The sequence below is a fragment of the Haliotis cracherodii genome, unplaced genomic scaffold (genome assembly GCF_022045235.1).
Source record: "Haliotis cracherodii isolate W230 unplaced genomic scaffold, xgHalCrac1.p SCAF_7, whole genome shotgun sequence".
Taxonomy (NCBI): domain Eukaryota; kingdom Metazoa; phylum Mollusca; class Gastropoda; order Lepetellida; family Haliotidae; genus Haliotis; species Haliotis cracherodii.
This window is the reverse complement of record NW_027266330.1, coordinates 3,934,731-3,950,075: the sequence shown is the minus strand read 5'-3', so window position 1 is coordinate 3,950,075 and position 15,345 is coordinate 3,934,731. Positions and strand designations below refer to the sequence as shown.

The window sequence follows — 15,345 nt, the reverse complement described above, 5'->3', positions numbered from 1 at the left end:
TCAGTATTTTCTTTTGCCTTTCAGTGTATATGTTTCTTCTCAGAGATATCAACAGCAGAAGATTCGGGTATCATGAGGTTGTTCAGTGAATGACTGCACGACTATGGTTTTACACCGCTTTTAGTAATCCATCAATATCACGGAGGGGACACCAGGAATGGGCTTCACACATTGTACCCAATCAAACCCTGCACTTAGGCGTGACGAACGAACGCACCGCCCCCATGAGGATGTTGCTCGAGGCTCCTGAGTTGGTATGATAGGGTCACAGGAGGTGGGAGGGTGGATGTCATACGTTGGCTGGGAGGGTCTCCAGAGATTGAGGGACGTTTCCCCTGCATTACCGTTATCATTCTCAACTCCCTGGGGAGTATACGGTTACTAGAGTGTTTTAACATACACCTTACACATCGGGTACCCATTCCCTCGGGGTGAACAGAATCACATTTGAACTAAGTCACTTTCCCAGGTGACACCACAGGTTTTGACACTCGTGTTTCGGTTGAATGAACCTATTCGTGTTTCTACCATCTGACTGAGTGGGCTCTTTTGACTGCAAATGGTGAATACACTGTACACAAGGGGTAGTGACAACACTGTAAAAAACCTGTAAACATTCTTGGTCCCAAGGCTAAATAACAACCTGGTCACAAGCGGGATACGGTCTCAGCTCTTGGCGCTTGCTGGCATGACCTTTTTGACCGCTTGTCCACTCCGCACCAACAATATCAAAGTCACTGGTTTATCTGATCTAGATGCCATTACATATAGTCTGGCATGAAACAACAAAGGACCACCTTCGTGGTCTGTAAGGGGTATAGAGCATTTGCCAGAGAGCCCAGAAGCATTGTTTTTTCGTTTGTTGTTTAACGTCGCAGTTAGCAATATTCAATCTATATGACGGCGGTTTGTAAATAATCGAGTAGGGAAAAGACAGTCCAGTGATTGACATCATGAGCATAGATTCAGATCATTGGGATACGATGACATGCATCAACCAAGTCAGCGAGCCTGACCACCCGATCCCGTTAGTCACCTCTTGATAAGCGTAGTCACCTTTTATGGCAAGCATGGGTTGCTGAAGACTTATTCTACCCCAGATCTTCACTGGTCTTCAGAAGCATTGTGTTATGGCGTTGTTGTTATGGTTAACATCGAACATCATTGCAGCATTGACTGGCCTGAATATTTGTCAGAGTACATTCAAGGGAACAGCAACCTGAATGTCTATTTGTAATAGCATGTCTCGCAATTTAAGTGTTGTAACAGTTTGACAACCTGGTACCAGTGAGAGCCGCTTTCTACAATATTCCCGTTATAACCCTTGTCAGTTTGATGTGGGACGAAAACCCCAATTGGGCATGTCTTTGACATTTACCACTTGTGTAAAACGCTCGAGCACGGGCATGTGGTACTGACACCAAGAAAAACGTGTATTTATGTAACCACATATTGTTCTCATTGCATGAAATTCAATCTGATGTACCCAGACAGTGAAATCTTCTGACAGACTACAGACTCATTACAACTCATGTGAAGCATGACATGCTGCTTGTTACCGTGACTGTCAAGACATTGGATTGACGAACTTGTCAATTACAAATTCATCAACATTTTGACACAAATACTTAACTCTCAGAACTACCAGCGATGTTTCCCATGATCATGCAGTTCTAATACCAGTACCGTTAAGTACTTCTTGAGTCTACCTAAATTTCAGACACATCTTACATTTAAACAATTAAGTATGCTTTTCAAAGCAGCGCTGGCGTCATACATTTTTCAAACACAGTAGGTTGGTCTCCCTTCTACCATGACCAGGGAGAAATCTGGAATGGAACGAGATGGTAATTGAACTTGTCTGGGAAAGGGGGGGGGGGGGGCTTGGTTTCTTTGGTACGTTTTCCAAACGTGACGTGAAAGAAATATTCCTCGAAAGACGGCAAACAATTATTTTCTTGAAGCAACAATTCATTACGTTGTAAATAAAAAACAGATTGCTTTTTTAAACAACAACAACACATAACAGAAACCAGCTTAACTGGTGTGCTGAGGTACAGAACAAGATTTTCTGCAAGATTGAGATTGAAACTTGAAGTGACAGTGACAGACACTTGACTGAGTGTCGAATACAGAACAAAAGAAAAATATCTGTTATCAGCCAACGTGTCAATATCGTAACTCGTCAATATGATTTTGATGTCATGTTTGTCCTGATGCAATGATTTGTGTAAATGCGACTGACTTGGGATTCTGTGGAATTCTTTGTCATCATCTGTGACAAAGGATTGTGGCTGATCAGTTTTAAAGTGTATGTACGTCGATGGACAGCAGTGAGAGTTTTGCAGGGAAGTTGACAGAAAGCTTAATTCTGATGGTTTAATTTTAACTTATATTTTGGAATGGTACAACAGGGAGAAGATAGACAAACATTTTCCTTGCGACCAAAGCCCAAAGTTATACTATACCAAACGTATATTTGCAGATTTACTGCTGTGTCAACAGGGAGATTATTTCTAATTTTAGAAAGATCAGCTTAAGAAATGTTTGTCTTGGATATTGTCACGACAAAGTTCTTTTTATTTTTCTAAGCATTCACAGGAAAACATTAATGGTGTTATGGAACTCAATATCCTGCAACATATTGATATTTGACTCAAATGGAGGAGATCTCAGATACCCACGGCTCGCCGATCGGATGGAGACAAAGCATGACTTGGAGTAGAATTGAAGAGACTCATCTAATAAATACTGATTGAAGATCCTGGTACACATAACCTTAATGATGAACGACGTGCAGTTATGGGTACGATGTGCACAAGATGCTTGAAAACTTGTTTAAATGTATTGTGACAGAATCGGTGCACATCATTACCAGACACGTGCTACTGAGGACTGCAACAGCTGAATGCACGTGTGTTCCCTGAGCGTCGACCGCGTCGTTTGAATAAGGCAGATGCATAGGTATGCATGGCACCTGGTCAAAACAATGTCACGAAGCAAGCGTCTTTGATGCATGTCATGCAAAGTGTGATCAGTAGGGCAGAGAATCAATAACAGACACGAGGATAAGCTACGCAGTGACATACAAGTGGTTGACAGGTGGTTTCTCCTCAAGACATGATCTATTAATTGAAACAGGCAGATATGTAGGTACTGCAAGAGAACATAGACTTTGTAGGATTTGTAAAACTGATTGTTTTGAAGATGAATATTTGTTGCGCAGTGGAACTGAATATTTGAGCGTGGTTTAACTTAAATGAAAACTAATGTAAAATTTGTATGACTTACCTTTTTTGTGGTATCCAGGAACTAAACGTGATAACCTGTTATAAAACTATGAAGACCTATAAGGAACTAAACGTGATTACCTGTTATAAAACTATGAAGATCTATGAGGAACTAAACGTGATTACCTGTTATTATATGAAGGAAAGATGAATCAACCTCAAATGAAAGAAACTAAATGCTAATTCTAACAGTTACTCCTAAGGGAGTCTTAACACTGTCTAACGCCATGTCTAACCAACGAACTCTCTAACGAACTCTGGCCAACTGTCTAACCATCTAACCATCTAACTAACCATCTAGCGAACTCTAACCAGCTCTCTAGCGAACTCTAACCAACTAACTAACTGATGCGCGCTACCGCCTTATATTTGCTTACATCCTCACATTTCACGTGCAGTCACAGCCATACGTTGGTGTGTTCAGGCGATGCGATCGTTATGCATCGGGTGTGTTTTGAAGAACATATTCTTTATTTAAAACTAACACGAGTGCACGTGAAGCGCGATCTATAGGCTCCGGGTGCGTTTTGGAGCACATTTTTAATGAACAGACATGTCTTCAGAACATGCCCCCCTCCATGATAGATCCATGTCTATCATGAAAACCGACTAAACTTAGAAGAAACTGAAAAAAGGAATATGAATCTATGAGTATGTACAATTGTTGCTGTTATCCAATTTGACAATTTCAGAACTCAACTCCATTCAAGAGGGCAGACCTTCGTGATAGGTCTTTTCAAGACTGTTTTGCCAACTTGAACATCAAGGACGCGCACGTGATCATCCTTTCCAGGATACGTTTTGAGAACTCTCCCAAGAGGCCAAACTCCACGAGGAGTATCTGGAGATACCACAATGACAACGTCATCAACCTGTATGTCTCTGGATGGTGTAAACCATTTCTTTCTAATGTTGAGAGTCGGGAGCCACTCCCTCATCCATCGTTTCCACACATGTCTGATGAGTTCTTGAACTCTCCTCCATCGCTTCTTTGGGCTGAACGAGGTAGAGTCTAACTCTGGTGCAAAATCTCCACCCACCTGACCATGTAGGAAATGGTTGGGCGTAAGAGGCACATCATCCTGTGGATGTGCACTTTGATAGGTCAAAGGCCTAGAATTCAGAAGAGCTTCAGCTCCTGTAAAGGCTGTCATCAGCTCTTCATCACTGACGTCACCTGAACTCAGTATAGCATAGATAGCCCGTTTTGCTGACTTCACTAAAGACTCGAAAACACCTCCAAAATATGGTGCGTGTGGAGGATTAAACAACCACTTCACACTTTTGTTTGCCAAGGTTGACTTAATCACATCCGAGTTTAGTCCAGAAATGAGCTGCTTCAGCTCCTTTGCAGCACCAACAAAGTTGGTTCCATTATCCGAGATTACCTCCTTTGGCATACCTCGTCTGTGGGCCATACGAAACAGGGCATTCAGAAAGGAATCCGTGTCTAAACCGAATGCCATTTCTAAATGAACCGCTCGGGTTGACAAACATGTGAAAAGGCAGAGATAACGTTTCTGTCGACTCTTGCCTCGACCCTGTACAGTGAAAAAGGGACCTGCATAGTCCACACCTGTTGTCACAAATGCTTTCATTGTACACCTCACTCTGATCTTCGGTAGGTCTGCCATTATCTGATGCGCTGGTTTGGCTTTTTGTCGTCTACACCAAGAACATTCTCTTTCCCACTGACGAATTTCCTCTCTTGCTGAAATAATCCAAAACCTAGATGAAACTGCTGATAACGTACTGTTCGTACCTGTGTGATTGACCTGCTCATGGTAAAACTTGACAATCAGTTTGGTGACCCAACTATGTCTAGGGAGTATAACTGGAAATCTGGCACTGAATGACAATACGTCAGCAAATCTGAGTCTCCCTCCTGTCCTCATCAACCCATTTTTATCAACGTAAGGCTGTAAGCCAAACAACTTGCTGTTTGAAGGCAAGTTTGATTTCCTCATCAGTGACGAGTAGTCATCAGAAAATTCTTCTCTTTGAGTCCTGACCATAATTGTAGTTTCGGCGTCCTCAATTTCTTCAGGATCAAGTTCACCCTTTTTCCTTAGTGAATATGGAACCCTAGCGTTGTTCAGAAATCGAAAGATCCATGCCGACACTCTACACAATCTCTTCCAACTAGAAAATCTAGCTGGCGCTAATCTCCAAGAGATTGGATCAGACTTAGTAAACATGGCGATGTTTACTTGAGAAGAAGGCTTCTTCAGTTCTGATGTCTCAGTATTGTCCATGAGAATAGTTTGCTTCGGCCATTCAGTTTCATCATGTGTCATAAATTCAGGTCCATTCAGCCATTTCTCTGTCAAAAGTGCTTCAGCGTCTTCACCTCTACTAAGAATGTCTGCAGCATTCAGTTTGGATGGTACGTATTTCCACTGACTGATGTTTGTATGCTCCTGTATGTATCCAATCCTATTTGCTACAAATGGCTTAAAACATCGACTCTGTCTTTTGATCCACCACAGTACGTTCTGGCTGTCCGACCATAGCGTTGCACGCTGCAAAGGTAATTCTAATGCCTTTGTTATAGCCAGTAACAGTCGTACACCCAGAACTGCCGCAAGCAGCTCCAATCGAGGCATACTAACTGCCTTGAGGGGAGCAACATGGCACTTGGAAGCAACTAGATCACTCGACTTTGTGTCATCTTCACGAGTGGTTACTAAATATACCACCGCTCCAAATGCTGCCTCTGAAGCATCTACAAATGTGTGCAACTTCATCTTTGAAGTATCTAAACTAACCTCAAGCCCCCTTGGAATTTTAACAGAACACAACTTTTCAATTTCAAGGTACCAAGACCATGCTTTTTGTTCCAGATCTTGACTGAGGGTTTCATCCCAGTTAACACCGGATATCCACATTTCTTGCAGAAGAACCCTTGCCCTAATGATGAATGGACCTAAGAACCCAAGAGGATCAAACAGCTTAGCAGTTTCTTTCAAGAAGTTCCTCTTAGTCATCTTGATATCCTGCTTTAAGGACATGAAAGAAAATCTAAACTCATCTGATTCTGCATTCCATAGTAAGCCAAGTGCTTTTACAGATGGCAATTCACTCATTTGAATATTAATCTCTTTCAATCTATCCTCTTCTGGTATTTCTTGGAGGACTTGCACGGAATTGGAAACCCACTTACGAGCGTGCATACCTGCTGTACTCCACAGCTGTTGCAGCTGTTTGTAAAGCTCTATAGCTTTGCTATTTGTGTCAACGGAATCCATATTGTCATCCATATATGTTGACTTTTCCACGGTTGCTGCAGCCAATGGAAGTTCTTTCTCCATGGACTTAGCATGTTTTTGAGTGATATACTGAGCTAAAAAGGGGGAACAATTTAGTCCAAACACAACCTTTGAGAACTCAAACACATCTGGCTTTTTGTTCAGATCCATAGACCTCCAAAGAAACCTTAGATATGGACGGTCATCCTGAGCGACTTCAATTTGAAGGTACATTTCAGCAATATCGCAAATGATTGCAACAGGATGTTTGCGAAAACGAAGCAAGATCTCAAATAGATCATTCTGGAGTTTTGGTCCTTGATGAATGACATCATTTAAAGATATGCCTTTATTCTTTGCAGATGCGTCAAATACGATTCTTACCTTTGTTGTACTTCTGTCTGGTTTAATGACTGGAAAATGTGGTAAGTACCATTTACTTTGATCTATTTCTGTTTCAGGTACCTTTCTGATGTAACCTTTTTTCAGGTATTGTTCTATGACTTCATTGTAGGCTCCCGAAATCGTTTGATCCTTTGACAACTTCCTTTCTAAATTAAGAAGACGATTGTATGCCATGTCATAGTTGTTTTTCAGATTCTCATGACCCTCCTTCCATGGAATGCCAACCTGATATTTGTCTGCTTTGTAAACAAGGGACTGTTCTACAGCCTTAACTGCATCATTCTCATCAATGCTTCTAATCGATGTCAAACCTGAAATGCTTTCAGACTCCCAAAATGAGTGAATCAAAGATTCAATATCTGTATCTGCGATTGCTTCTATTTCTGTATTTCTGATGAAGAAGGAACCTGCTACATGTGTTTTGTCTGAACCTGATACAGCACCAACACAGGTCCAACCTAAGGGTGTCAACCGAGCCACAGGCTCTCCTTGAGCTCCACGGACCTCTTTAAGAGAGGAATGCAGCTCTAATTAATCCATACCTAACAGGATGTCAACTCTTGGACGAGAACTTACCTTTGGAAATTTTATTTTCATCAAATGTGGCCATTCCTTGGCATGTTTTCGCCAATCAATGACTTCCATTCTACCTGTTACTTTGGTAGTTGTCAAAGCTGTGATGTTCATGTCAACGGAACCATCAGTACTTTCTAAGCCAATATCAATCAGCATACTATCAAATATTTCCTGTTTGTCATTGAGGACATTGACTGACACTTGCTGTGTCTGACCTTGAACACCAAGTTCTGCTGCTACATCCTCGTTGATGTAAGTATGCGTGCTGGCATCATCCAGCAAGGCATTAACCATCATTCTGTGCTGACCATTTTTCAGGATAACAGGAACTGTCCTGAGTGAAAGGTAATGACCTTCCTGCTTAGAAGTTGCCATGGTGATTGTTTCTGACCTACCTGCTTGTGGTGTTCTTGTTGTATGGTTCATCTCTACATTACCACTGACGGCCCTAGCACTGCTTGTAACTTTGGTTTGATCATGAAGTAACCTGTTATGATTTGCTTTACAACCATCAATCCCACACTTCAAAACTCTGCTACACGATCTTCCCAGATGACCGATATCAAGGCAACGAAAGCATAAACCTAACTGTTTTGCCCTTTCCCAGCGTTTAGGTAGGCCAATAGATTTAAACTCTATGCAATCTGAAGTGTCATGATCTGCTTCATGACATTGCCTTGCCCTAGTTTTATTGTGTGTGGTTGCATATGTTCCTTTCTTAGAACTATCTCTCTTGTCTGTTGTCTTTGACCTATCAGCTATTCCATGTTTTACCTCTGAAGCTATCGTTTGGAACTCTGCTTCTTGCAGAATCCATTCCCTAAGCGTCTCAACAGACTCTTGTCTTTGGTGCTCAAATAACCATCTGTGGAACTGAGTAATCATAGGCTCATTCATTTTCTTAACCAGTAGTGAATACAAACATCCACTACCAAGTTCCTCTATTTTATCAGATTCCCTCAGACTGACTACAGTTACATCAAGCATGTCTGCAAATCTGTCCATATCCTTAGCATTCCCTAATCGTATTGGCTTGAAATTGTATATTTCTTCCAATTGCAATGCTACCTGGCGTCTCCTGCCGCCATATTTTCTGTCCAATCTCTCCAAGGCTACATCATAGACCGAAGCACTGTGACCTAGCCTTGCAACTATGTGTGCTGCTTCTCCAGAAAGGTACTGCTTCAATTGCAGAAGTTTATATTCATTGGTGGCTGGAGCTTTATCAACACATGCCATAAAAGCAGACTTCCAGCCTTCATATTCTCTGACATCGCCAGAAAATACTGGAATGGAAACTCTCCTCAATTGTTTCCACATGTCTTCACCTAAATTGTGTTGCCTAGATGTCTTACCTGAAGTTGTATAACACCCTTTTGTGTTATCTGGGACTGGTGTCCGTTTCATATCCATATTTGACCTTTGTTGAAAATGGCCTAAATTGAACGCAGCATGTTTGTAACCTTGGTTACTGATTTGTCCAGTGCCACCACTGTCCAAGTCATGCGACCGATCCGCATCGAATTGACGAGATCTTGACATTTCTGACTGAATGCTTTTTGCGTCCGAACTAACATGTGATCTATTTTTAAGAAATGTTTCAGCCTTATCAAGTGCAAGTTCATTTTCATCTTCAACAGTTTCTATCTCTTTACTAGTTTTCTGAACTTTCTCTAGGTCACCAGCCCAGTTGTAAGCTTCTAGTAACTCAACTATGAGACCTATAGCCTTGCAGAAAACTTACCTGATCAATTAGACTCCTAATTGTCTTACGATCTGGTGACTCAAGTTCAACTAAATTCAACAATTTGTTTTTTGATTTTGTCAAAGCTGACTTTGTAATAGTTTTCTGATGCTTAAGTTTAGCTATTTTTAGCTCAAGCTCAGAAGTGTTCTGTTTTAGTCCAACGTCTGAAGAAGTGTACCGTTTCAGCGCTACGTCTGAAGAAGTATCCTTTTCTATTTCCGCCTTACTCGCAGACCCTAACTGCGACATACTGCTTGCATGTAACAATCAGCTATACCTAATGCTAAACTAACGAAAGCCTAATACAAAACTAAAATATTCTAACCAGAGAAACCACGCTCTGCTACCAAATGTTGCGCAGTGGAACTGAATATTTGAGCGTGGTTTAACTTAAATGAAAACTAATGTAAAATTTGTATGACTTACCTTTTTTGTGGTATCCAGGAACTAACCGTGATAACCTGTTATAAAACTATGAAGACCTATAAGGAACTAAACGTGATTACCTGTTATAAAACTATGAAGATCTATGAGGAACTAAACGTGATTACCTGTTATTATATGAAGGAAAGATGAATCAACCTCAAATGAAAGAAACTAAATGCTAATTCTAACAGTTACTCCTAAGGGAGTCTTAACACTGTCTAACGCCATGTCTAACCAACGAACTCTCTAACGAACTCTGGCCAACTGTCTAACCATCTAACCATCTAACTAACCATCTAGCGAACTCTAACCAGCTCTCTAGCGAACTCTAACCAACTAACTAACTGATGCGCGCTACCGCCTTATATTTGCTTACATCCTCACATTTCACGTGCAGTCACAGCCATACGTTGGTGTGTTCAGGCGATGCGATCGTTATGCATCGGGTGTGTTTTGAAGAACATATTCTTTATTTAAAACTAACACGAGTGCACGTGAAGCGCGATCTATAGGCTCCGGGTGCGTTTTGGAGCACATTTTTAATGAACAGACATGTCTTCAGAACAATATTTTTTTATGTGTATGTCCAGTGTATAATGATCTACGAGCAAAATAACTTAAGAACTATTTCTACCACAACCCAAATTGTAACAGATTTTCTAAATGATTTACATGTGAATGTACAGGAACAATGAGAAATTATTCCATATTCATTGATCATGGTATGAAACTAAGAAAATGTATGAATTTATAACACGCCCCAGACAGTGTACTATAGCCGTTGGCCTCATCAGCACCATGAATAGAGATTGATTGATTGCAGCCAGACGTCATTACTTCGTGACTGCCAGCACACACACAAATGACCTGAGGAATGACAGTGTTGTCAACGTAGACAGTGTGTAGTCTACTTCACGAGGCTGGTCTAAGGGTACGGGGGAGCATGCATTCGCATCCCACTGACCCGTCAACACAGGTATTGTTTTGGATTGTGCTGAAGATCAGGTTGGATCAGTAGAGTTGGAAGAACAGACCTCCATGTCCTACAACAGGGCGTGATGATATGTGTGCGCTACAGAGATGACATTCAGGGACATGTGGATGTGAGACCCTATACTGATGCAATCAGATCAGACCCAACGGGCGATAACACAGGACCTCGTTGTCCAAGCGTCCAGTGTATTATGTAACGAATTTCTATCCCCAAATGATAATGATTTCATGATATGTCATTTGCCTATAACGAAGTTACATTGTAGTGTTAAATGTCATGTAAAGAAGACTCAAGTTCTACATTTAAAGCTTTCGCTTGGACACTGTAAATATGGAAAAGGTCTTACAGCGGAAAAGGTCTTTGCGGTCATAAGTAGAAGATGCGCAAGACATACAGTTGGACGTGTAAAATTAAAGCTTTTACAAGTTTACAGGTATGATTTCTAAAGGCGAAAATAAAGTCACACATTAGATACAACAAAGTCACTCAGGGAAAAGCCCAATTGGGCAATATCCCGGTATGTATTCAAGGTTAACAACCTACGTGTATGGTGTTCGTAACTGCATTCAGTTATGTTGCGTTGGTCCCACGACTGCAAGGTGCATTCAGTTATGTTGCATTGGTCCCGAGACTGCTAGGTGCATTCAGTTATGTTACATTGGTCCCACGACTGCTAGGTGCATTCAGTTATGTTACATTGGTCCCACGACTGCTAGGTGCATTCAGTTATGTTGCATTGGTCCCGAGAGTGCTAGGTGCATTCAGTTTTGTTGCATTGATCCCACGACTGCTAGGTGCATTCAGTTATGTTGCATTGATCCAACGACTGCTAGGTGCATTCAGTTATGTTGCATCGCTCCCATCGCTTGCTGGGATTTGTTGTGTAGCACCACGGTGTGTCCACTGGGTCAGGAAGTACAACACGGCAGTAGTTTGCTACTTCATCCATAGTTTCTCCAGTCCCGAAATGGCCAGGGGAGACGCCACGATCGTAATGTTTGTGGGGAGTGTGTGCAGCCCACATCTGACATTCTCTGCCTGAAAGGGTGACATTTGACGTGCCATTGTAGAAGGCTCTTGTCTTGACAACAGTCCCGTTTTGAAGCAGCTGTTCTGTGCCCGGTATGTAACACTCTTCCCCTGAGCAAAAGCATGACATATACAAAACAAAAGTCAAGGCATGTACACAGAGGTATGTATTTTCACGGTATTAAATCAATCGAATTAACAATTAATATTTAGCCGAAAGCCATGTCGGAATTTACCTTATTCATCCAAAGAACGATAAGGTATATTTATTTGTTTTCCGAAATCAACTTGAAATTAAATTCCGATGATATGTCAGTCTGATCATGGCAGTCTTTCTGTACAAAAACATGGACACAAAGTCAGTCTGCTGTGGAATTCTATGCAGAGTGGTAATAGTTCTCTTGGAAAAAGGAGGCATATATGGCCGTGATCTCTTAGACGCCGTTATTAACCCTTAATATGGTCCGAGTTTTGTCGGCATCATGCCTGTCCCTTTACTCTGACGTCAAACTGACAAGCAGTGATATAACTGAAATACTGTTTGAAGCAGCGTTAAAACCAAAATTCACTCAGTCACCCACATTTGGAAACATACCTGGCGTCAATACTGGAGTAACCGTCACTCGATCTTTTGTGTAGTTCTGCAAGAAGATAAATATAAAGTGAGCATTTTGAATATGCATAATAACGAAAACAAAAGGCAATCTCTGTCACGGTTTTGTACATGATAACGTAAGCAGGGTGTTTAATTATTCTTTTCTCCAGTCTCCCTTATTAAAGTTTCTGTCACGGACCGTTGCGCTGGGACTTGTGGGTTCTGTAGACACATTCTGGACAGAGGCTAAAATTTGTGGTCTGCGTGTTTGTATGTCAATTATCATTGTTTGTTCACATGATTTGGAATATATATTTTTTTCAGTTTTGGGGTCATATATACAATAAAGGCAACTTTAAACAGCTGGAGAAAACGAGACATCAAAAGGTGACATGTGAATGATAGTGGTAGTTTCACGTTCTGGAGTCATGTCAGAGGACGTTGAGTTGAAGGTCGCAGAATCCAATGTCAGTGCTACATGATTTAGATGCACTGTATGCACTCAATAAAAGGATTGTATAAATAAAGTATCATTTTCTAAATGCATGTGGTCAAGTTGTTCTATGGAACAGCCATTTGACGTCATGAGTGAGCGAGGAAATGAGTGAATGAGTTGGGTTTAACGCCGCTTTTAACAGTATTCCAGTTATATCACAGTGTGTCAGCTTAATGTTGGTGGAAAGCCCGAAGTGATGCAGGTCTCAGACGTTTACAACTTCGGTGAAACCCACGAGCATGGGTATGGTTCTGACAAACATTGAAACATTATAGGGGCGAACCGGAACTCGAACCCACTATCATAGGTTTCTGGCGTGTCTGAGATGATTGGGGCACCCGTGCACCAGGCTGACAGGACTCTAATGGCAGCGGGGCAGAACCAGTATTGTTCGTGGCTCTGCTGTCGAAAATGCCGCTACACCAAAATCTTATGATTATGGTCTTTCAGACGCTTTTGTTTTGGCTTTATAAGCACTACGTCAGTACTGAGGTTTCACCAATCATGCCCACCTGCATCGTGTGGGGCTGTCAAACTGTCCATGGTATGATTCCGACAATCTTAACACAAATCTGCTTGTTAAGTACAATTGTGGCCAAAACATTCCAGAAGAAAGATTGCTTTGGTAAATAGATGTATTCACAGAAAGGCAATTCTGGCAAAGAAGTATGCCGTTAGCAGGATAACATCGACAGGAAACATACTTTGGCAGAGAAACTGTGACATCAGCATGATATCTTGAGTCGCAGCAAAAACGATGTCGACCAAATGAATACACCAGCGAAAGGTATCTCAAATAACGATTATATCGAGAGGAGGACTTTATCAACTGAACAACTTCAAGTATTATGACATGAGTACGCATCAGAGATTGAAGCATCAATATTAACAAATTCACAATTCTAATGAGAAACACACAATTGGCCACTTCCTGTCACTCAAATCATTACCTTTGTTTAAGGAATAGTTAAGAAAACAGGACAATTTGAGGTTCCGGACAACATCTTATTGAATTGACAAACAAGTTATCTTAACATGACATACCTGCACAGTGTTCCAGTCGCTGATAATTGAGGTTACAACATCAATGACGTCAACTTTGTTTGGTGAAGAAAACTCAAACTGGGCGTACATACTGCAATTCCTTGTGTTCTTGTAAGTGAAGGCTTTGCATGAGGCCATCATTTGACATTCTCGCACACAGCCCAACATGCCTCCCACAGTAATAGTCTCTACAGGCAGACCGACCACCGTGTAATTGTTGTTCAGTTTGGGGAATCTGTTCACATCTGTGCAAACGTTTTGTCTTGACAGGCACAAGCAAGAGCATAACACGCACACAATTGTAAATAACATTCTGTTTGTAAACACCGTGGTTCGCAATGAATTAACCTGTCCAATCAGTGTTTAAAAAACATTGAATACCAAAACAATCGATACATATTTCAGTTGTCCATCTAATCGTGCCACAATTATGGTATTAACACCATATGAGTACAGCCCGAATGGTTTTGTATATAATTGTGTATCTCTTTGGCGTCATGGCAATATGTTAATACCTACAATGAATTGCAAAGAATGACTCTACAACACGAACGAGTCAAGTCGTCCAGAGAGTAGGGTAATGTGTCTGTTTACCCTCTGCAAATTGTATTATTGTTAGATGAATCAATAAAAACATCTGAATGAACACTGGTAAAACAAACAAGCTCATCACTATAACATGAACGTACAGCCCAAGGTTTGTGTGCCATTTGTTGCCACCACTTACAACCACCCTTTGTTCCCCTGTTTGGATGCCGGGACGGAATTGAACGCGAACAACCTGTGATAGTTGTTCAACACGCCACAATGGAACTGGTGTTCAGGCTCGATGTCACGGTTGATAGCTTCATTTAAACCCCAGGAGAACAGAAACTGATTGTGGTACATTGCTTTGTTAATGTTAACATCAATATTGATGTATCAAGAACTAGCACACCAGATTTAATTAATGTTTCATGTCAGACCATCAAGTATAAAGTCTTTATCCAGCATACGACCTACCTGACGAACTGCTGAATAAGCTGTCGAAGTTATGAAAGCAACTATTTTGAATGAGCGGGCTTGTAAAAGAAAAGCTCATTGACTCATTAACATTTGGTGCTCAACATGCATATGGCTATCACATACACATAAGCTTCGAAACTTTTTCAATAATCATAAAGGGAATATAGGCTAAAAGTAAAATCCATTGTATGATTCTGACTATATCAAAAGCATGTGTTTATTAATCACTATCAAGTGGTGATTACACCAGGTGTTCCCGAAAACGTCAGTATATCCTGCCTCGTCAGTGGCATTCATTACAAACACATGCAAAGGCAAGTCAATTTTCCACCTAAAATAGTATGGTGACATAAAGTACAGGTCAAAATAAGGAATCAGACATTTTGTTGTGTCTGATACGTTACGTTGCAAAATGTTCCCCACATGCCTATCACGAAAACATGCTACTAAAACAACAAGGTAACATATAGTACAAGTCAAAGCTGGGAAT

The 15,345-nt window shown here is 41.1% G+C and overlaps 2 protein-coding genes across 2 annotated transcripts; both read right to left on the bottom strand.

The window, feature by feature from the left end:
- Window positions 1-3,985: 3,985 nt before the first annotated feature.
- LOC139447970 (uncharacterized) lies at window positions 3,986-4,756 on the bottom strand. Its single transcript, XM_071229471.1, has one exon. It carries the CDS (start codon window positions 4,754-4,756, stop codon window positions 3,986-3,988), a length of 771 nt encoding a protein of 256 aa, XP_071085572.1.
- A 6,759-nt stretch (window positions 4,757-11,515) lies between these two features.
- Window positions 11,516-14,162, bottom strand: LOC139448251 (uncharacterized). Its single transcript, XM_071229777.1, has 3 exons — window positions 13,851-14,162; window positions 12,311-12,356; window positions 11,516-11,826 (listed from the first exon to the last, which is right to left on the bottom strand). The coding sequence occupies exons 1-3, from the start codon at window positions 14,160-14,162 to the stop codon at window positions 11,516-11,518; spliced, it is 669 nt and encodes a 222-aa protein (XP_071085878.1).
- Between the last annotated feature and the right edge of the window lie 1,183 nt (window positions 14,163-15,345).

What these genes read in the sequence shown, in the direction of transcription:
- LOC139447970 (XM_071229471.1), bottom strand. Translation starts at nt 4,756, where the DNA reads ATGGCATTCGGTTTAGACACGGATTCCTTTCTGAATGCCCTGTTTCGT.
- LOC139448251 (XM_071229777.1), bottom strand. Translation starts at nt 14,162, where the DNA reads ATGTTATTTACAATTGTGTGCGTGTTATGCTCTTGCTTGTGCCTGTCA. An exon ending in GCGACTGGAACACTGTGCAG is followed by an intron (nt 12,357 to 13,850) that starts GTATGTCATGTT and finishes ATCTTCTTGCAG; the next exon opens with AACTACACAAAAGATCGAGT. An exon ending in TACTCCAGTATTGACGCCAG is followed by an intron (nt 11,827 to 12,310) that starts GTATGTTTCCAA and finishes GCTTTTGCTCAG; the next exon opens with GGGAAGAGTGTTACATACCG.